The sequence below is a fragment of the Carassius carassius genome, chromosome 3 (genome assembly GCF_963082965.1).
Source record: "Carassius carassius chromosome 3, fCarCar2.1, whole genome shotgun sequence".
Taxonomy (NCBI): Eukaryota; Metazoa; Chordata; class Actinopteri; order Cypriniformes; family Cyprinidae; genus Carassius; species Carassius carassius.
The window spans coordinates 11,027,015-11,049,508 of NC_081757.1; the positions used below are offsets into that span (position 1 = coordinate 11,027,015).

The 22,494-nt window shown below is 36.8% G+C and overlaps 2 protein-coding genes across 12 annotated transcripts; one reads left to right on the forward strand and one right to left on the reverse strand.

The window, feature by feature from the left end:
• The first annotated feature begins 48 nt into the window (after positions 1 to 48).
• On the forward strand, positions 49 to 10,191 carry LOC132118976 (myotubularin-related protein 2-like). Of its 10 annotated transcripts, none has more exons than XM_059528725.1 (18): positions 49 to 419; positions 981 to 1,089; positions 1,407 to 1,430; positions 3,194 to 3,217; positions 3,593 to 3,658; positions 4,222 to 4,300; positions 4,389 to 4,483; positions 4,606 to 4,713; positions 5,568 to 5,669; positions 5,765 to 5,848; positions 5,950 to 6,099; positions 6,627 to 6,815; positions 7,073 to 7,258; positions 7,655 to 7,861; positions 8,511 to 8,603; positions 8,754 to 8,867; positions 8,956 to 9,132; positions 9,223 to 10,191. In XM_059528725.1, exons 1-18 carry the CDS (start codon positions 295 to 297, stop codon positions 9,388 to 9,390), a joined length of 2,100 nt encoding a protein of 699 aa, XP_059384708.1. In that variant the 5' UTR covers positions 49 to 294; the 3' UTR covers positions 9,391 to 10,191. The 10 variants fall into 10 exon arrangements, with proteins under 10 accessions (XP_059384708.1, XP_059384714.1, XP_059384724.1 ...); XM_059528731.1 differs by having other exon boundaries at positions 4,225 to 4,300; XM_059528741.1 differs by lacking the exon at positions 3,194 to 3,217.
• A 1,436-nt stretch (positions 10,192 to 11,627) lies between these two features.
• On the reverse strand, positions 11,628 to 21,498 carry LOC132119063 (CD99 antigen-like protein 2). Of its 2 annotated transcripts, none has more exons than XM_059528816.1 (10): positions 21,088 to 21,498; positions 18,596 to 18,646; positions 18,114 to 18,158; positions 17,880 to 17,948; positions 16,610 to 16,690; positions 14,524 to 14,595; positions 14,354 to 14,431; positions 14,123 to 14,242; positions 13,970 to 14,035; positions 11,628 to 13,485 (listed from the first exon to the last, which is right to left on the reverse strand). In XM_059528816.1, the coding sequence occupies exons 1-10, from the start codon at positions 21,146 to 21,148 to the stop codon at positions 13,424 to 13,426; spliced, it is 705 nt and encodes a 234-aa protein (XP_059384799.1). In that variant the 5' UTR covers positions 21,149 to 21,498; the 3' UTR covers positions 11,628 to 13,423. The 2 variants fall into 2 exon arrangements, with proteins under 2 accessions (XP_059384799.1, XP_059384807.1); XM_059528824.1 differs by having other exon boundaries at positions 18,120 to 18,158; positions 21,088 to 21,495.
• Positions 21,499 to 22,494: the final 996 nt, after the last annotated feature.

The following is a 22,494-nucleotide window of genomic DNA, read 5'->3' on the forward strand; positions in this document are numbered from 1 at the left end:
GAAAAAAATGACATATGCATAAGCACAATATGTGGCTGCCGATATGTTAGTGATGTATGGGTTTGACGGCAGGGGGGAGGTTTCGTCATGGCTTCCTCCTCGACATAAATAAAGAGAAACGCTATTTGTGAGCGGCAGCAGCAGAACAGGAAGCAGAGAGGCGACCGCAGAGGAGTCTGCTGCACTTCAACAGCCATAGAGAGATGTCTTCCCAAACACAGAGACTCCGCTAGCAAACTAGAGGAAGCTAAAAGACATCCACATCTTACTAAACGGAGCTCGGGAAGGCGAGAAATGGAGAAACAGCAGCATTCGTCGGGTTCAGAGAGTCCGGTGCTGCCGCCTGTCCCGCGTAAACCGAGGAGCCTCGGAGGAGTCATCCCTGCACCTCGTCAAGACAGCGTGGATCTACCAGACAGGTACGGGACTTGGGTTTATGCTCAAATGTACAATTACATATGTATTTTTCATAAATAAAGCCATCTACGGTGTACGAACACGCGTTACAGGATGGAGAGATAAGACGCGTCATGGTTATTATGATATTTACCTTTATATGTACTGTAACGTTATATTATAGTTTATTTTTTTGCTCCGATAACACTAATATCAAAACTATTTATTACTAAATGATTTCTGTCCATTAGAAACTATCAGCAAGCATCCTTCCTTCATCATTTTAAGATAGTTACGTTGGCCTGCAACGTGTTACCAAGAAGTGATACATTAACTGAAACAATAAAACATTTTTTAAAGCCAGGTTGCAATGTTGTTGCATTTTTCACCAATGAAGATCAGACTGACATTTTTCTGACCTCGTAATGCCATCTGTCATCTTCAGTCCACACTGACTTGCACTGCATTACATTAATACATTAATAAATGCATCTGCTGTATGCTTGTAGCTTCACATTATATCAGCTAATGGCAGATGCATTGACTGAAGCTTGAGTGTCTTATTTTTATTTTTTCTGGCACAGTCCTACTGGATCTCATGTGGAGTGGTGTAAACAGCTGATAGCAGCCACTATCTCCAGCCAGATCTCTGGTGGTAGTGTCCCCCCAGAAGCCATTACTCGTGAATACAAGGTTAGAGAATGTTTTTCACTCTTAATCAGACCTGTATTTTATAAATGAGATTGCAATAATGTCCAGCTAGTTGGTTGTTACCACAAAATAAACCCATGTGGATTGATAGGGACCATGAATGGATCCTGACTGTACATGATCCCAACTTATTTCTCTGCTGGTTAACAAATAAATAAACACATGGAAACAGGATATTTATATAAATGACAGTGTTATATTTAAGCTTAGACACATGGTGTTCAAAAGGAATGTGGCCAAGTGTTAATTAGTTTTTTGCCTCAGAGTGAGCCATTATGATATTGTGGTTTAATCAACAGGTTGGGAAGAAGATAGATTTCAAGGTAAGGGTGATGGAAGTAGGGTGTTTGTCAGTTTGCTTTAAAGGTCCCAGTGCTTTGAGCTTTATATTAGAAATTGTACATAATGCTACAAATATATAACCACTGTTTGTGTTTGTCTGCTTTACCTTAGTGTGCATTCAGTATAGGATATTGCACACTGTCTTTTTGTTGTGTGTTTGCCTTCTGTTCATAAGCTCTTCCTTATGCTTTATCGAGGTGGTACAGGATGAATCTCATGAAGAAATGTCATTTTGTCATATTTTATCACATATTCAAAATGAAAAAAAAGGGGAAGCTATATTCTGCATAAAAATGAAGCCTGTTTTTAAGATACAGTTGTTTTTGTCTGCTGTATTTTCAGACAAGTTCTCAATCTGTCTTTACAGAAGTTAAATGTAAGATTACCGGTAATATACTTTTTGAACCATCCTATATGCACATTTGAGTAAACTGTGCTTCTCGCAGAAATCTCCAGTTCATTGGTCTGGGATATTCTGTAAAGCTTGTCCGAGATAGTAACAGTAACCCAGGAGCCAGAGCTTATCAAAGGGTCATATAATACAGAAAAATCTTTTTTTATTATTATTATTATTATATAATTAAATTCAACAGAAGCAAAATGACTTTTTTTATTGTCTTGTCTCAGCTTACTGTCACTTTTAGTCAGTTCATTCAATGTATTCTTGGTAAATATTAATTTATTATTATAATTATTATTATTATTATTATTATTATTACGTTTTTAACAACGTACCCAACATTTTTAAAAGGTAGTGTCTGTATACTTGATTTGATTTGATTTGCCTTTATTGTCTCCTGATGGAGAAATTTGTCTTGGGCATTCGGGATAACAGATGCACACAATATACATATAACACAACATACATCCCCTACACATAATTTACCACCAACCCACACCCCTTATTTGTTCTTATTCAATATTTTAATAGAAAGTGGTACAAATGAAAATTTAAACCTATTCAGTCTACAGTTTGGTAACCTGTACCTTCTACCTGAGGGCATCATCTCATACTCACTGTAGAGGACATGATTCGGATCGTTAGTAATTTTTAAACTTTGTTTCCTCACCGCCTCCTCAAATAGCTCTTTAAGAGTGGACGGTGGCACTCGTCAAATTATTTTTCCCGCCCTTTTAATCAATGTTTGGAGCTGTGATTTTAGTTTAACTGACAGGTTACCAAACCAAGCTACCATACCATATCGGACAATAGACTCAATAGCTGCCTTATAAAATAGTAACATAATATCCTTGTCAACACCATGAACTCTTAGTTTCCTCAAGAAATATAGACGCTGACATATTCTTGAGGAAACATACTCCACTTGATTTGACCACTGTAACTGTTTGTCTAATTGAATTCCTAAATATTTATATGTTGTTACTTGTTCAATCGGTACTCCTTCAATTATAATAGGACTTTGATCGCCTATAGACCTACTTAACTTTTATTCTTTACAATTTGAATAGTATATAATTAATAATAATACTATGTAAAGTAATACTATTATATAAAATAATGAGAATTTGGTTTTTTTACATTATAGTGGGTAGTAGAAAATATGAATGATCTAGCCTTCATTTTATTTAGTTTTCTTTCTGGTTATGTGGTAAAATATGACTTGGAGATCTCTTGTCATTTTGGCTGATATTCAGTCTGTGTGCTTACATGTTCATGAAGGTGTGTGTGTGTGTTTGTAACTTGTTTTTGTCTGATGTCTATTTGTCTATGTGTGATCTCCAGGTATCCAGGAGGACAAATCTGAGGGTAAGGCTGAAGATCCAGAATCTGAGATCTGTGTTTAAAAAAAACAGAAGCATCAAAAATGCACTTTTGAATGATTTGGTTGCCATTAGCTCAGATCTTCAAGTGAAGTGGTGATGGCTGAGCAGCTGTATGTTTTTTGTGTTTTCTCTCTTCCTCCTTAAATAACACTTCCTGTCTCTGTGTGAGGATATGACCTATCAACCCCTAAAGAGCAACTATTATCTCTGCTGCATTGTCTCTCTTTCTCTTTCCAAAACAGACACTAAAATCTCTGGAACTTTTTAATGAACTCTTTTCTTTCTTTCTTTTTCTTTTCTTTCTTTCTTTCTTTCTTTCTTTCTCACAATCTGTATTTGCTCTGCGTCTGGTGCTCAGTCTCAGGACTCTGGTGAAGATGGCTGTCAGTTTGACAGTGACTATGAACTGCCATCTCACACTACGGCAAGTTTCTCTCAACACTACCTGCTTACTCTAACCTTCCTCTGTCTGTCTTCTTTTTCAACTCTCGGTTATTTTACTGCTGTCAAGCCCTTACATCAGCCCAGACTTTATGATAGCAGCTATATTATTATGAAAAACACTGTTTATCAAAACACTGTTTTATCAAACACTGTTTATTTAAGCTTTTTTATTATGTTTTTGTATTAAATGTATTAAGTAGCATAATCAATTTTAACTATGATAATGTTTCTTGAGCACCAAATCAGCATGTTAGAGGGATTTCTAAAGGTAACGATGACTGGAGTAATAATGATGCTGAGTGAAAATTTAAGTTTGCCATCACAGGAATAAACTACATTTTAAAATATATTTAAATATTTTTTAAGAATAGTAATGCTACCTTGAATAGTAATGAAGCCTTGGAGAGCATAAGAGACTTTCAAAATCATTAAAAAAAACCTTACAGACTTCAAACTTTTCAGCGGTAGTGTATGAACAAGAAATTAGCAGAATAAAATACCTCCAGTGTGAATTTTAAGAGGTTTTGTCTGTTTACCCCGTAGCAGGCTTTCAAGGATGTGCGAAGGCAGGCACCCATGGATGAAGTCCCACTGGTCCCTGGAGAGACAGTCAAAACCACTGGTATGCTGGATCATTCGTGGTGACTCATTTCCTGTTTCTGCTTGTTTGGTGTCAGTTAACTAACATTGGTTATCTTCTGTCTCTGCAGTTAAAGATGTGATGTATATCTGTCCTTTCACTGGAGCTGTGACCGGCACACTCACAGTCACAGACTACAAACTCTACTTTGTCAGTCTAGAACGAGTAAGGAGGGAAACATTAGTGTTTTAGTCTCTTTCTCAATGTCAAAATCAGTATAGTGTCTTAATATTGTGTTATATGCCTAAACAATTATGTCAAACAGCTTATTCCATCCTTTTCTGCAGGATGCTCCTTACATATTGGATGTGAACCTGGGTGCCATCAGCAGGTTGGAGACTATCAGTGTCCAGAGTCTTGGGGAGAATACTAGTGGCATGGAGATCGTCTGTAAGGTTAGGTTCACCACGATCCACCCACATGCTTGTCTGTTCCACCCGTAGTAAACATCCACCCACAACGCAGGTCTCAGTGTCAGTGTTTCGATTGAGTCTGTCTATAGGGGTAATAATTGACTTCGCTGATTCATGGACAACGCGTCTCTGTCTTGAAAAAATCATAATCAGCTCCGCTAGTTCATTTTGTTTCATTTTTTTTCCTTTCAGTTTTCCATTATTATGCACAATTTGGTACAATAAGTTAAAACACTTCTCACTTCTTGTTCAAATTGGCCAATGCCTGCCTAAGAGGCCATATGACTGACAGATAAAGCAACCAATCACGTTTCGTTTTGTGCCGCATCATGTTTAGGTCTGTGGAAATGTTCCCGCAATTACAGCTCTTGGACCTATTTTAAAGATTTTATGCCATGCACTTTAAATATTTCACATATTTTTTTAAATCTAGCATTTAGTAGCTCTCGTCTTCACAATAGTAAACATAATGGCTTTCTTCTTCCATGTGGGGATTTGGCACCATGGCATCTTTGTTTCCAAGCGGAACTTTAAAGAACGCAATACACACATCGACTGGAAATCCTGTGTAATTCAACCAGTCCTATGACGACTTCGAAACTCCTTAAGTGTTTCCAATTTTGTGCGCCATATGCATCAGATGTTCAGCCAACGGTCATATGGCTGACACTATGGTCATGCAGAAAATGTGCTTTATATCCACTAATAAACAGCCTAAATGTAAATAATATGCATTCTTATAAGCAACTAGTTAATAATGAGAATTGGTCCCTATAATAATTTGATTTCAGCCTTAAAAACTGTCCATACCAATGATTTTTGGTTTATCTCAACAGGATATGAGGAGTCAGAGGTTTGCTTATAAAAAGGAAGAACAGAGTAACCTGGAGATTTTGGAGGTGTTGACCAAGTATGCCTTCCCCTTGTCCAATGAGTTGGTATGTCATGGCTCCAGTCAAAACAGTCATTGGCCACTAGATCTGAGTGCAGTTGGTCCATGTCTCCACAAACCATTTTTTCCTTTTATTTCCAGTCACTATTCGCCTTCCAATACAAAGAGCAGTTTCCAGAGGATGGATGGAAGGTTTATGATCCAGTGTCCGAATATAAAAGAATGGTGAGACGTGCACTTCGCTGAAAAAGAATAGACTTGTCTGACTGAATGCATAAATTGAGAATAATATGGCTTCATACGGCCTCTCTCTTCTCTTTTTGTAGGGTTTGCCAAATGAGAGCTGGACCATCAGTAAGATCAACAGTAATTATGAAGTGTGTGACACTTACCCTGCTCTGCTCGTCACCCCAACCAGTATTAAAGAGGATGAGATCAAACGAGTGGCCTCTTTCAGAGTAAAACATCGCATACCAGTAAGTGAGTGTGTGTGTCTGTGCAACCTTACTTTACAAAGCATCTTTTTTCCAGTTTGCCTAGTAGTTAGAGAGTTTGACTCTTAACCCTAAGGTTGTGGGTTTGAGTCTCAGGCCGGCAATACCACGACTGGGGTACCCTTGAGCAAGGCATCGAACCCCCAACTTATCCCCGGGTGGCACAGCATGAACGCTGCCCACTGCTCCGGGTGTGTGTTCCCTGCTGTGTGTGTGCACTTTGGATGGGTTAAATGCAGAGCACGAATTCTGACTATTGGTACTTGGCTGTACGTCACTTTCACATTTGGGGCATTTTTCTTCACTTTCAGTGGCATTTTTGCCCAAGTACTTGTTAAAATTAAATGCTGTTCATGGTAAAACAACAACAGAATGAAAATATTAATCAAGTAAACAATACTGGTAGTAAACAATGTTTTTCAGATATTTTAAAATTGGGGAATAAATCTAAAAACTACTGAAATAATTGACATGTGAGCATTCAAAAGCAGCCTCATTTTGTCTTTCAGGTCCTCTCATGGATCCACCCAGAAACTCAGGCCACTATAGTTCGCTGTAGTCAGCCTATGGTGGGCCCGACAGACCGCCGGTGTAAGGAGGATGAGCATTACCTCCAGACCATCATAGATGCCAATGCACAGTCCCATAAACTCACCATATTTGATGCTCGACAGAGTATTGTTGCTGAAAATCACAAGGTAATAGTGATTTCCATGATGAGATGTTTTTTCGGTTCAGTTCATCAATGTTGCTGTACATGCAAATAACCCGCTGCTGTGTGTACCGGTATTTTTCTGGGAAATGTAGGAAAAAGATTTGTATGTCACTTTCTCAGACTTAAAGCACACACCCTCATTATGTTTTCGATTACTGAGTAGCCATCTGTGCTAATGTACATCTGAAGATCCTGTCAGGAGATGTTAACTCCTTGATGTTCTGCTGTTTCATGCCTCAGGCTAAGGATGGAGGTTTTGAGAATGAAAATTTCTATTCTAACATGGACCTGAATTTCCTGGATATCCCAAACATTCACGTTATGAGAGAGTCTCTGCGTAAGCTGAAGGAGGTGGTCTACCCTACCATCGACGAACCCCACTGGCATTCAGCCATAGATGCCACACACTGGCTGCAGTACATACGGGTAAACACTAACTCTAATCTTTATTTCTACAGTATGAATTAATAATAGATATTTTTGTTCTCCTACTCACATTTATAAATAGATTTTTGAAACCTCTACATGAGTTTATGATTTAGCTATTTACAGAGTCGCTGCAAAAGGTCAAGAAATATCAAACCAAGTTGCATTGGCTAAGAAATTATGCACTTTTACTTCTCCCAGTTATTTCCCCTTAAGTCTGAATCAGAAAGTAAAGCCAGGTGCACACTTTTACTATAAGCCATGAGTCAGCAGACATGATTGAAGACTACAGATTTTGGCCTAGAATCAGAGGAATGTTTAGGATTTGCGAGATTTGTCTCAGACGGCTTAAGATGATTAGACGCTTTTAAATGATTAAACTCTCTCTCTTTCTAGCTTTTGCTTGCGGGTGCGGTGAAGATTGCAGATAAGGTTGAGTCGAGTAAGAGCTCTGTGGTGGTGCACTGCAGTGACGGCTGGGACCGCACGGCTCAGCTCACCTCTCTGTCCATGCTGATGCTGGATTCATACTACAGGACTCTCAGGGGCTTCCAGGTGCTGCTGGAGAAAGAATGGATCAGCTTCGGACACAAGTTTGCTGCGGTGAGGAACACTGAGTGTGAAAGAGAACCCATATGTGTGGGGTAGAAAACTGAATTCAGCTTATCAGATGGACATGTTATCAATGTTGGAAATTGTTTTGCTACTAGTGCAGTCAAACGATTTAACATGATTAATCTCATCCAAAAAAATGTTTTGATTTATTAAAAAATGATATTCATAGGTACTGTGTGTATTTATGTGTATATATATAAATACACAAACATAACTTATTTGGAAAAAATGTACATTTAAATTCATATAATTTATATTATATATAAATGCGTTTAATATACAAACATAAAATTGCTCTGAAATAATGCATGCGTGTGTGTGTGTACTTGTGTATATACATAATAAATGTACACAGTACACACGCATATATTATGTAAACAATTTTTTTTATTTTGGATGCAGTTAATCATTTGACGATTAATCATCATTAATCATCATTAATCATTTGCTACTCTATTTTTCTGAAAAACGTAATTTTACATTTTTTTCAGGATTCTTTAAATTGAAAGTAAAAAAAAAAAACCGCTTTTATTTGAAATATAAATACTTTGTAAAATTATAAATCTATTTATTGTCATTTGAATGTCCTTGCTGAATGGAAGTATTCATTTCTTTTAAAAATCTCCTTCTGTCACAGCGTGTTGGTCATGGAGATGAAAATCATGCAAACTCCGAGCGCTCGCCTCTATTTGTGCAGTTCATAGACTGTGTTTGGCAGATGATGAGACAGGTGAGCTGCACCTTTTTTGCTTTCCAAGTACTAATATTTATATTTATAGTAAAATGTATGTTTAAAATGAGCCTAATTCCTGTCAATTCCCATGAAATGGATGCTGGTGTTTTAGAACTCACTGTGAATGTCTTTATAATGTGTTCGCAGTTTCCCACTGCCTTTGAGTTTAATGAGCTCTTCCTCATCACTATCCTGGATCACCTCTACAGCTGTCTGTTTGGTACATTCCTTTACAACAGCGAACAGGAGCGAGTGGAAAATGTATGTGCCACAGTGCCAACAGTAGTAGTTTTGATAGACTAGAGATGTTCCAATGCTGATATTTTCTACATTTTTCTTCTTTTTTTAGGAAGTGAACAGTAAAACAGTGTCTTTATGGTCCTACGTCAATAGCCAGCCAGAGGACTTCACCAACCCCTTCTATGTGGACTATGAAAACCATGTTCTGTACCCTGTGGCCAGTCTCAGACATTTGGAGCTCTGGGTTGGATACTACGTACGCTGGAACCCCCGCATGAGACCACAGGTGTGAAATGTTCTCAATACATTAGCTTAAGCAATGCATTGGAAAACTAAAGCTTTTATAACTGACACCAGCTTTTTGACTTTTGATCAGATGCCTGTGCACCAGAACTTGAAGGAGCTGCTGTATCTTCGTGCAGAGCTACAGAGGAAGGTGGAGGAGTTACAGAAAGAAGCATCTTCATCACACTCTATATCCTCTTCATCAGAGCATGCATATTCTCCTTCAAATGGCGGTACACCACTACACACCTCTGTGTAAATTAGAGAATTTTTCATTAACAGAATGTGTGGAAGGAATCTATAGGTTACAGTAAACATAGGTATGTGAAGTCTATATCTATTGGTCGTTTCTCACTGGATAATAATGCTTTGGGCAGGATGTATAGAGGCCCAACACATACACTTGTGTAAACTAGCATGAACACCCAAAAAAGGGTCTCAAAAAAATAGTGTCTCCCACACAATTCAGGTTCAGTTGAGTTGTTTGGAGCTGCTCTTAAAGACTGATAACCAGGAAAGCGTTTGATCGTAATTAAGTTTATGAAAAGTTTATGGCCAGTATTTGACTTGTAATTATTGACATAATTTTAATAATTTATTTGTGTGTAGTCAGGGTAAAATGAGCATCTTTTTCTATTTCACAGCATTTCTGTGCTTTTTCTGTAGTTTTTTTGTGTAAGATTTTTGCTTTACTGCCTCAGCATTGCCTGCCTTTATGCCAATACCAGACCAACCTTTTAACTGTTCACTCAAAAAATATTATTCCTCTATCTATAAGCTTGTGTTCCTATTGTGTCTTATGTTCCATAAGCAATGGGGTTTTGAATTGCTATTGCTTTTGCGATACTGCCAATTTGAAACCACATACTGTTTTTGTTTTTCTTTAGCACTTGTTTGTATGAAAGTGGAATTAGGTTTTAATGTGCATACCCTACTACTGCACTACTACTGTACTTTCACGTACTACTGAAATGTATGTTTACACAAGGTAAAGGGACCATCTGATATATATGTATATATCAACTCATGATTGATTAAGCAAGTGCAAATATCTTGTTTTATCTGTGAATCGCTCCCATATTTCAGCCATTCCTTTTTTATTGGAATCCTCTGTTTTGACTTTACAAATGGTCAACAGTTCAGATCATTTGAACAGGGGATGCAATATAATGTTAAAAAAATATGTAATAATCATAATGCACCTTAAAAATTAATGTATTTGTTTTGATTTGTGTGTATTTTTGTATTTGTGCAAACCTGGTTATTCTTTATACACACATATTTTTACTCCGAAACTTGCAACCTGATTTAAAGAAAAATAAATAGGAAGGAATCAAAGACAAGATAAATTGTTTATTATTGGGTTTCTTTATGCTGATCTTTTTCCACCAAGTGAGATACAGAGTTAAATTTGAGAACATTTAAATATATAAAAATGTCTAGAAGAGGATTGCCAGTTGATATCTGTGTAATTCATTGCATTTTCATCACATTCTGTATTTGAGTGAGCAGGCACTGATGTAAACTCTGTGATTTTATGCTGAAAGTCAATATTTCTTGAGGTTCACATCAAAGCCAAATTTCAGTTCATTCAGTGACAGGTAAAGCTACAGCATTACAGTCTGATCTGTGGCAGTACCATAAACTGGCAGTGCAAATCAAGACACTTCAGAAACGTATGCCCCAATAACACATTTTTCTCAAGTTAATAAATAAACCCAGTACACAAGAAAAAACTTTAATATCTACAGCTAGAATCCAAAACATGCATATCTGTATAGTTCAGCACGTACACCCTTGTTTTGACAAAATTGCAACTATGCTGGCCAAACAACACCAGAGAGAACCCAGAGATCCTTACAAATGTAACATCCACCATATGCACTACTAGTCAATTGAAGGAATTAGGGAGGTTTTAACAGTCACATAATGTGTCCAAGCAACAAATCTGGAAGCAGTTCAACACAAACAGGTGATAATGTTGTCAAAAATGTTCAAGACACTTGTGAATTTCCACATTTGCCTTAACCGAGACCATTGTACCTTTCACTTATCTGTTTCAAATTCATTCCACTGGATCACTAGACACCAAAGTCAAAAAACATGCAAAAAAGGCAAAACCACCACATTTCATCTTTGGTGTTCTTCATTTCTAACAAGTGTAGCACCAAAAACGCTACATTGTTCTGGTAGCCAAAGCAGTAAAAAGAGTAACATTCCGTTGACATTCTCTTTGTTGATTTTCTTTGTAGGACGCGCCTTTAAAGGAAAGCACCAGGCATGAATCTGCTTTATCTTGGACGTGTGAGTAAAAAATATTTCAGATGTGTTTAAACTGCAATAGTGTTAAGGTGAGGTCACATTTATGGTTGCTCAGATTTTTTTATTATTTTTTTGCAGGCACAATTTCAACAAGAATCCATTGTGATCAGGAATTTTGCACAAGGGCAAATGATTTTGGTGCGCACAATTTGCAAAGCAAGTTAGTCACACAAGTCAACAGAAAGCCACGTGATTTGAAAGTGATCTACGCGAGCAAACAGCATTTGACGCTGGACATTTTTACCTGTGAAATTTCAGAGAATGTGACCACACCTTTAAACTGGAACAACGTACGTAACCTAGTACGTCTAGTTTGTAGACATTCAAGTGAGGCAGCCCTTCTAACGGTTGTGACTGTTAGTGCTGTGTTAGTAAGCTAGCGTGTCTTCCCTAATGTTGGTAAGGCATTGGGAAGGAAAGCACCATTGGCGAGGGCTTGGGTTGGGGGTAACAAAGGTGCACCTGAATTCACAGTGAAAAACAACAGCTACAGGAAAATCTGGAGCATCTCAAGTGGGGGAGAGGATGGTAAGGACAGAGCCGCTTTTTAATCCGGTTTTGCTAACTTGCCATTTTCAGATAGTGGCCTTCCAAATCAGGAGAGATGAGGGCTCTGGTCAAGATCTGTGGCACAAACACCAGACCCTTGGCAAATGAAGTGGGGAAAATTTGCAAAACTGGAAAGCACCTGGAGACTCATTAAGGCAATAGCAAAACTAGCGAGGGTGTAACAGGTCTCTAAAAAGTCTCAAAGCTAAAGCTCAAACATGCTACAAACGGTACAAACACTAAGCTAGGGCGAAAAAACTACTCCCCATAATCCAAAAAGAGTGGGGGGCACAAACATTTATGTACATTTACTGCTACAAGTGTAAATAGAGATACACTGATACAACAGTTTGAGTACAAACTTGAAAACGATATGCAATATACAAGCACATTAACCCCTTAAAACCCCACAAAAGGCAATGGATCAGAATTAGCGGTACGAAGAGTTACTAGACTAAGTATTGTGCTAACATGAAAACACAACTTCGGTTACTTCCACCCACAAGTTAGTTCACGCTAATCTATCTACTCATTCTGATCTCGCCGAATCAAACTATTCCTCAAAAGAAGGAATCGCAACCACTGACATCCAACTAACACACACATATGCAGTCAACACGGCTTCTTAATCAACACACGTCAACACATCTTCACAGTTAAACCCATTTTAGTCATTGTTTCATTTTAAAGCAAATTAGAAAGAAGCAGCTGTTGGTTAGTTTTTGACTTCAGTTGTTCGTCATTTTTTTTCTCTCTCAAAAAGTCACTCTAGTAAAAAGTTCACTAAGACACAAAAACCTGCATATATGTATGACAATCTTTTCACACTGCTGTGAAAGCAAGGCAAATATATACAGATCATGTTAAAACATCAACAACAACAACAAAAAACCTTCACAAATCCTTTATCTTTTTTTTCAACTGTAGACTCCACAGCAACTGATCTGTTAAGCCTGTCTTGCTGTGAAAGCGTAAGGAAAACAGTCTTGACCTTTAAAATCAGATTTCTATGATTATCCAATCAGCTGTTTTGTAAACCTTGGATTAATCACTTGGATCACTGTTCATTAATATGCATTTGTGCTCAATAGGAATGATGGGATAAACTGACAAACAAAAAGACTGTAGCGCATTATCTGTTTGATTTTTCTTGGGACTCAGTAGATCATTCGGAAATTATTAGGTGTTTTCCATTTCATAGCAGTATTATTGCAAACAGGCTAACTGCATTGTTGCATGTGCATGTAATATGCATGTAATAAAAAATTATTAGACTATATTTAAGGTTGATTTAAACAGTCACATTGGTAATTCAAAAAGGGCATTGTGGTGCAAATGCGCTGGTAAATAAAAGTGGCATTCAAATTGGAGAACAACGATTTAGAACTGCGCCCTCTTCAGTTTGGATGATGCATTTCAGATTACACTGCATTCTCCTCTGTTGGTGGCTCAGCATTGGGAGGCTGGAGAAGAGTTTGCTGAACTGGATTAGGAAGGAAATAATGCAGTTGATTGATTTTAATTAAGTTTAATTAAAGAAAGTTTTTGTATTATTGAACATAAATTGTAGGTTATAATTGTGCTAGAGAACGGCATCCATAACCAAAAAACTATTTTGCACCATATTACAACCACACCAGTAAATGTCAGTCTAAGACCACAACTATTTAGCAAAATTAACAGAAGGAATGAAAATTTTAAAAAAAATTGTATAATTGGGAATAAAACTAAAATACACAACTGGCAATATGGGGAAGTACAATCTGGCATACATTTAGTGGCAAATAATTGGGATATCTTAAAATCCTAATAATAAAGAAATAAATCACATCGTTCATTACTTATTCTACCGACATTGTAAAAATACAAAGCTAGTTAAAAATCTACGGATTTACCCTTTAATTTTCACCAAAAAATGTTAAGTGAAGACATTTGCCTCATAAATGCAACATAAACGGGGTCAGTACCTTGTGGCTCCTGTGCAACTACAGCATCTGGGGCATCTGCTTTCACTATTTCTGCATTCAGACTCTCTGTGGTAAGATAAAGAACGTGATAATGAATGCATGGAAAAATACAAACAGTGTGGAGCAATTAAAAGAAAATGTATTTGTCTTTACGCTGTATGCTGAAGCACAACTTCTTCTTCTGGTAGGAGATGTAGCTGCTCACTGCACCAACCAGAGCCATAGCCACAGCGCTCACAATACCAGCAATGGTTCCAGTCTCAGCCATGGTGTCTATGAATCAACACATTGGCCACTCTTAAAAGATTTAACTGTACAAAATTAGCAAAAAGCTATACAGAATGTTCTTCTAATAGCCCTGAATACTATTTAACGCAATCATACTGTAGCTGTCATCTGCAGGATCCAAATCGCCACCACTGTTTCTGTCACTGCTTCCGCCACTGCTTTCACCTCTTCCACCTGGAGAAATATGAACATTTCAAATGACACTCCTACTTTTATTTGACTTGTCCCACAATGTGAGGATCTGTCAGGCAGTTTAAGTTTGTCACCTTTGCCTTTGTCAGGTTTGTAAGAGTTATCACTGCCCACATCCTCAAGGTCTTCGTCTGAGAACTGAGTACCTGAGAATGTAGAAAAGAACATTAGCCTGGGGACAACATTAAAAAAGTGCTCATGCATGGCTCGGCTTGGGTTTACTAATCCTATCAGCATTCAGTCAGAGACCCATAGTGATCTAAACAAAGGTGAAGCTTTTGTAACCCAAAAGAGGAAAAGCCCAGCACTCCAACACTGCAGGAAACAGAAAGCTGAGCTGTCAACTAGGGCTGGGCCAAAAAAAAAACAGTTCAATTTAATATTGATTTACAAGATAATTAGAACTTTTTCTGTTTTTATTTCTGCAACAACAAAAAAAAATGTTATACATGATACTACTGGTTTAATTCAAGTAAATCCTATTATTATCAGTATTCTCTTCTAGATGGCACTCTCTTGTTTACATTGCATGAAGATGCAACGCATTTGTCAAAAACACTCTTAACTTGCAGCAACTGTAAGGAGTAAGAGAGAACTGATTATCTCTTCAACTTTACTACAAGTTATAGCATGAAAAGAATATGAATTGACATCAAAAGGTATGTTGACAGACACAGGACAACTTACTGAAATGTCTCATGTAATTGCTGTCAGAGTTTCAAGATGTACTGTAAAACAGCTTGTAAACAGTATGTCACCTAACATTTACCTCAGGAAAGTAATTTAATGTCTGCAACTTGTCATTTAGCAAGAAACAGCTCTAAAGAGAAGCGTTTTGATAAATATATGTACTATATTAATATTAATTATATTTAACACGTTCCTAATATCGTAATAATGTAATAGATATTTGAATAATGTCACATTTTCATAATAAAAGCCACCATTTTAATGATGATAACATTTCAACACGTGTTCATATCATTACATATTATCTAAAAATAGCAGTTGAATTTAATCTATGTTGTTAAATATAATAGTGAAGTACCATGTAAAGGGTTCCCTGTAAAAGTCACAGCATTAGTTCAGAGAAAATGTTTTTGATCGTTCAGAAAAACTGAAATATAGTTTAAATACTGACATAGACATAAAATATTTATAAATAAACAAATATTGAATTAAACTGAGATCAGAATTGAATGTTATCTAATCAAAAACTTTGAAATCTCATGAAATGTGTATCAAAACCCAGCCCTACTGCTGCATACAATCTAGAGGAAGCAATGAAACTAGCAATTTGATTGATTTAACCAAAATTCATGCAAAGTCAAGATGCAAGAGCTCAGCAGCCATGCTGATCACTAGGTTAATGCTTCAGTTCTAAAAAGCCTTGACCTGAAATCTGTCAGCGATTAGATTTTAATAATAGTGAGATCAGTTTCAATTTGTGTTTTATCAGCCAAGAAGATGAAGTGGGGAAGAGGGTGGTAGAAGGGGTTTCCCAAGCGAAGCGGTTACTCTATTTCTTACCCCCAGTTCCACCTCTGCTATTGGGTTTCATCACGGCCCCCTCCTCCGAGGACTTTATCTGGCAGGGACAGGAGATGCCATCAAGCCTGGCTAGCTTGGGTTAATCCATGACTAGCAACACAGTAGCCTAAGTTTCCCAGTGATAGACTGTAAGAGTGATATTATTGACTTTACTGTGTGATTCCTTTGGCTATGCATTTGATTACCTTCAAATTTACAGACTTTTACAGAAAAAGGACAAAATGGATAATGATGCACAATAGGATATTTTGGCAGAAACTAGAGGGCGCTTTATCTTTTTTCTTTTATTTTATTACAAATATTTTATTTGTTTTTAGTCGTGAGTGGATAAGTTTTATTTCAGCTCAGAATTTCCTTTTCTCTTCAGAATCTAGAACAAAGTCTGCTGGGATGAAGCAGTTTATTTTGGCCTAAACCATTCATCAGAATGAGTTCTTATATTGCAACTCAGTTTAGTGGGATAGTTTTATCCGAACGTGGATTCTGCTCTGCAAAAGGTTACATTATTCCTGTAAAAGATGTCTGACTGAACCACTAAATTGCAAAAAAATTGAAAAAAAAAATGAAATATGGAGAAAGGTAAAAGCAGGTAAACAGAAAAATACCTACCGCCTTTGCCAGAGTCTTTGTCCTTTCCTCTGATATCATTGTCCGGGTTCAGGGCGTCTTCAAGATCGAAGTCCCCAAAATCTATCAGCCAAAAGAATTACTCACTGCATAACTAATGAAATATGCAGGGTACCAACTGTTATTTTAATATGTGAAAAACAAGTGACAGTGAAAAACAGATGTGTAATATGAGATGTGAATCAAAACAATGCTTCAGATTTTATGCCACGAAGATACAACCCACACAATCTCACAAGACAAGATGACAATGAAGACAAATGTGGATGTGATCAAATTGTGTGCTGTGATATTGAGGTGTAAGACACGCTGAAGAAGTTCATAGAAGGAGTTAAGTTGACATCCACCAGAAAATCTGTGCTTGTGGCCATGACTTATTTTGTCTGCCATAATTCTATTATAGATTACATCACATGAGTACAAACTAAAGCATGTTTTATATTTGCTGAGATCTATGAAAGATATGCAATTTAGTAATAATGTATTATTAGGAACTGTGCCTTCTGTTTTATCTGAATCTGGAAGAACATTCAGAGCATTATATGCAAAATGATGCTAAACAAGCCATGATCGCTTTTATTACCAGACTCAGTCAAAAGTGAACACTGTTAAACAAAATATCTAATCATTCTGGGCTTTCATCCCACTTTAAAACTGGCTTTGAATACACATATCTACATGACAAAAAAAACACGGACACAAACACGATGAACAGTTCTACGGTGAGATTGACAGCACGGTAACAAACCAGACTGGGCTTCCCGAGGGCCAACAGAGGTTCGGAGAGGACTAGGGGGTGTTCGGGGCAACAGGCCCGGCCGAATGGTGGTGTCAAACAAATCAGTGAATATCTCTTCTGTTAGTGGAGGTTAGTTAATATGTTAGTATTGTAAAGCATTTGACATACAGAGGGTTCTGTGTATTCAAACCTATGATGAAGTCTGATTAGTAAGCACCAAAATACAGGATATTCATGAGATATTTCCTTTTACATTATACATTCTTTAACATTCAAAATAGGCTACTTTCCAACCTTCACTGTTTTTTTACATAGATAAACTTATGAGCTCTTAAGAACATTTCTATCAGGGTAAATGTCCTGCTGACTCGTCATAACACAAGACACAAAACATATTTTAGCACTCAAAGATGTTAACAGCTCCAGTTGTTACTGAAGAAGGTTAGTAGGGATATTTGTTTTATGTTCATCTCAAGCAGAACAAGCATTTGAGATACATTAAGTGCCTCTCACCTGATTGTTTGGGCTTGGCCTTTGTTGGTTCCTGGACTGGGGGATTAACAGGTTTAAGACTGGGTTTCACTGTTGAACACATTAACATCATTTTATCTAATTAAATTTCTTTAATTATTATAAAGTTATTATAAAGGTCATAAATGATCACATCATTTAATTTGGAAAAAGGCTCATTTAACAGCCTTTGCTCTGCTTATTACAGTGCTATTAATTACAACAAACAATGATTACCCTCACCTGCTCCTCCTGCTGGGTCCACTTTAGGTGGTGAGGCAGCTGGAGAATTAAAAAAACTAAATGTAATATACAAAATAAAATCCGTCTGACACTGCACTAAAAATATTTTTGTATACAGTGTATCAGACTAAAATTGCTACAGTAAAAACCTGTTAATTGGTTAACAGATAAGTTAACTCGCTACGGTGAAAAACTAATAGATCTAACCTTACAATTAATGTAATTTTACAGTAAAATACTGTTAGATGTACAGTGGAAGTGAAAAAGAACAAGTAATCTTATAGTTTACAGAGAACATTTAGAACATTTAACTTTTTTGTAAATTTCAGGTTTAAACTAAAGTAAACAATTTTGCTTTTTTTTTAAGAATTATTGTCAACCACAGCTTTTTCTGTAAAAAAAAAATATATATATATTTTTGTACAGTGTAAGGCAAATCCCTTTCCTGCTGTCATCATTATAACTGTCATACTCACTTAGTTCATCTTTGTCAAACACACCTGCCAAGGCCAGATCCTGACTTATTCCTTCAAAACACACAAAATAAGAAACATTCACAAAATATTTTGTGCAATCATATTTTGAACAAACAAAATGAGCATTCAAATTATGAACGAGCATGTCATTAAAATAATTTATAAAACGGTTTGTTTCAGTATTTGATTCTGATTGGTCAACAGCTGTGTTATTTTCACCATAAAGCACAGCTGCACTCATAACATAAACAATCAATATAGAACCTTTCCATGTATTATGTATTTCAGCAAATATACATGTTTATTATTTATCTAATCAATTGTAAAAGACCCCAGCTGGTGTTGTTAGGTCATTCACCTTTCATTTTTAGGCCACTCCCTTTCTGCCATCAAAGAAAGTCTTCTCATATGGGAGATATGTTGATGTGTGTGTACCTTATTGCTTTCATATAAATGCATGATTTTGTTTACGCAGATCATCCAAAGCCTGTAATATTCTTATTTGACTGCAATACTGGCAGCATCAGGTAACGTTACCATAAAACAAATCTCAAATGATGGATGGATGCTAATGCTAAAAGTGGATCAGATGCCCAGCTTTACTAAAGACTCTTTATAATACAAATTCCACAGTAGTGTCGCTGCATTCCTGGATTTGAACAAAGACAAGAAAAAAATAGCTTACAAATGCATTCTTCAAGCACAAAGGGACAGAAAATATTTTGTGCTCATGTAGCACACAAAAAAGATGTTTCTACAAAGATTCTTTCCCCATGTGTCATTTTTGGTGGTACATTTCTAAATGGTTTCTTCTGTAATAAGCCAGACTCAACTCTCCGTGTCTTATGTAATGAATGTATGCCATATATTTTTAGCACTGGGTCACAGATAATGGGGTGCAATACTCTACTGGGGTCAGACTTACACTTCTATAGCTATTTCTTTATATGTCTCTTTTAATATGTAAATCCCATTGTCTTTTTCTAAATTTGGTTGTTTTAATGCACTTAAGGTTTAGCTAAAAGTTAAAAGCAACAGCTAGTCCTGCAGCGCTGCCAAAGCCAGCTCAGCACTGGCAGACGGTTATGTGATCAATACATCACGTGACAGCAGTTAATCTATCTCATGTTTTCCCATTCACAATAGATACCTATGGGCTTAAATACAGTACATTAGTTCATACGTTTCAATGTTGGGTTGCATTGGTTATTCACAGATATTTGATAAATTACTGACAAATATATTGGAATTAAAATGAAAACATGAACCTAATGCCTAAAACAGAGGTAAAACTATATGCTCATAAATACACAATAAGTCTTCAAGTTAGGGAGTGTAAACGTATATCTAATTACATATACAACACTGGGGTGTGGCTGACAGGAAAAGGGGAGGAGCAATTTAACTCTGCCAGAACTGAAGCTGACTTGCCTCATTCATTTCAATAGTGGGTTAGTTAAGGGGATTTTTATACAAAATACCATTCGTACTTCGAACAGTATTTCAAGTAGTCTTTTTCAGAAAAGGATGTCATTGTTTTTCATACGCCTACATGATTTTACTCATACAAGCATGGAATCTTTGACATTTAACTCGTGTGTGCCTCACACCATAAGAGGGGAAACACAGTAACCCCCTGTGATGAAATGATGGTATCTTCCTATCTTCCGCAGTCTCCAAAAAATGCCAAACTCCTCTGCTGTACCTGGGCGCATTGTGGCTTCTTATGCGCATGCGCTCTGACTCCCAGCCTCCCAGCGAAGGCTACCTGTACCGTGCAAGGATGAGGAGACTGTGGAAATAATACTGTTCTGTGAATAGATTTAATGTCAAGCCGTACTGAACAGTATTGTTTTGATTTTCTTTCAAGCCCAGATATAAAACAGGATTAATGCCGTTAGATAACGTAAATGAAGCATTTAATTTTCTGTTAAATTGGCATAATATTAATATAATTTGAATTTAAAATACATGACGATGAAATAAGAGAAACATCATTAAGATACACATATATGTGATGCACTCTGTTAAAAAAAGAACCAAATTTATTCATAGCAATATCTTAAATAGTCCTAAATACATGTTTGCGCAAGTGGAAAAAATTACAGATTAATATTAGTGATGCCCTTTGAATATTCAGTGGTCAAGAACAGCAATATTCTTCTCATCCTCATTAATATGCTTAACGAACAGATTTAAAATGTTTAATTCAATTTAATTCATCGTATTTAGATCATTTACATCATTTGTTGAGCCTCAGCATGCCGTGCACAGCGCCGTGGCAATGGCTCGACCCAGACAGATGATCCAGACCCAGACAGATGTTAAAAGACGGTGATTTGTGTGATTCCTGCACCCCGTGTTCTCCATAAAAATGAGCCTACATTAAAGTCAAAGTCTAAATGCTTTAAATCAATGCTTGCCTAAGGTGCCGACAAAATGATTGAAGTAGGCATGGCACAGGGTTCAACAAAGAGGGGCGCAGCGCTTACCTTTCACTACCAGCAGAGAAAAGACCGCTAGGAGCGTCCATGTCGAGAGCTTTTTCCCCATGCTGAAAGTCTGAAATGGCACCGGGATAACAGCGATATTAAATATTGGCAGTAGGTGATGTATATATGACTCTTTGCCCTTGAGGCCTAAGGGTAACGTGATTTTAAAGAGTCTTAGCTTCTCTCTTAGAGCAGAAAAGCCTGCGCGAGAGCCTGCAGTGCGAATGAGCGAGCACGAGATTCACAGCCGCGTTTAGATCACGTTTCCATACACCGGCTTTAGGGCGGATCCTTAAACTCCGCTCCCCTTTTTACTCAGAGCGCACCGTTTTTACAAATAGACGAAACAACCTATTATTCTTGCTTTAGCTAAAAATAAATGATAGTTATGTTAACATACTAGTGAACTTTGTGGTTAGTTGGATGTGCGATAAGAACGTTGCTCGAGGAGATAAGATGACCTTTCGTGCATTTGGCTATTCGCTTGGAAGGACTGAATTAGGATAATTGTGCGTCTCTGAATAATTAAGTGACTTGCACAATTGACTTCAGTTAATAAATTATATGTTGGGTTAACACTTGGATACCATGTCAATTTATGTGTTAAAAAGTTGTACGCATTAATTAATTAATTGCACTTTTGGAAAAGAAAAAAATATACAGCAGCTGTAACAGTTAATAAAATAAACAGTATAAAGTCTAAAACCACTGGCACTTGTGCAAATAAAGGACAGTTAAAAACCTACAAGCATGAGAACATTTGAAACAGGCTGAATTGTTTTAAATACAGACAGTCCTTTCTATGGTATGGCATATATCTATTTTGCTATTATTAGATACTTAATTTGCATAGATATTACATGTTGGAGTGTTATTGCAACTAAAACACTATTATATTGTCATACAGTGGTGTGCACGGGGTGGGGGGGGGGTTGTCATATTATCAGCATGCATAACTGTCAATCACTAACTGGCAAATATAGTAATTTATGAGTTTGACTCTTCTGGTTGGTCAACTGTTTTTCTAAGTGCTTTTTTATTATCCACTTTTATAAAAGAAGGCTTAAACAACCAGTGTATGCATGTACTGTTGAGTTCTGATGTTCTCTTTAACTTCTCAAACCTAAGATTATAGCAAGTCGATACTGAGAGTAGAAATGGGCACTTACATTATATCTGTGCTTTACTGTAAGACGATGAAACACAGTAAATGTAAATTGAATGTGCGACAGTGACTCATCCGTTCTTTGTGGTATGATCACAGAAAATATATTTAAATGGATGCATAATCTTGATAATATGTGGCCCTGGATCACAAAACCAGTCATAAATACCACAGGTATCATATAGCAATATACACTTTATGGGTCACAATTATCGATTTTTCTTTTATACCAAAAAAAGTCA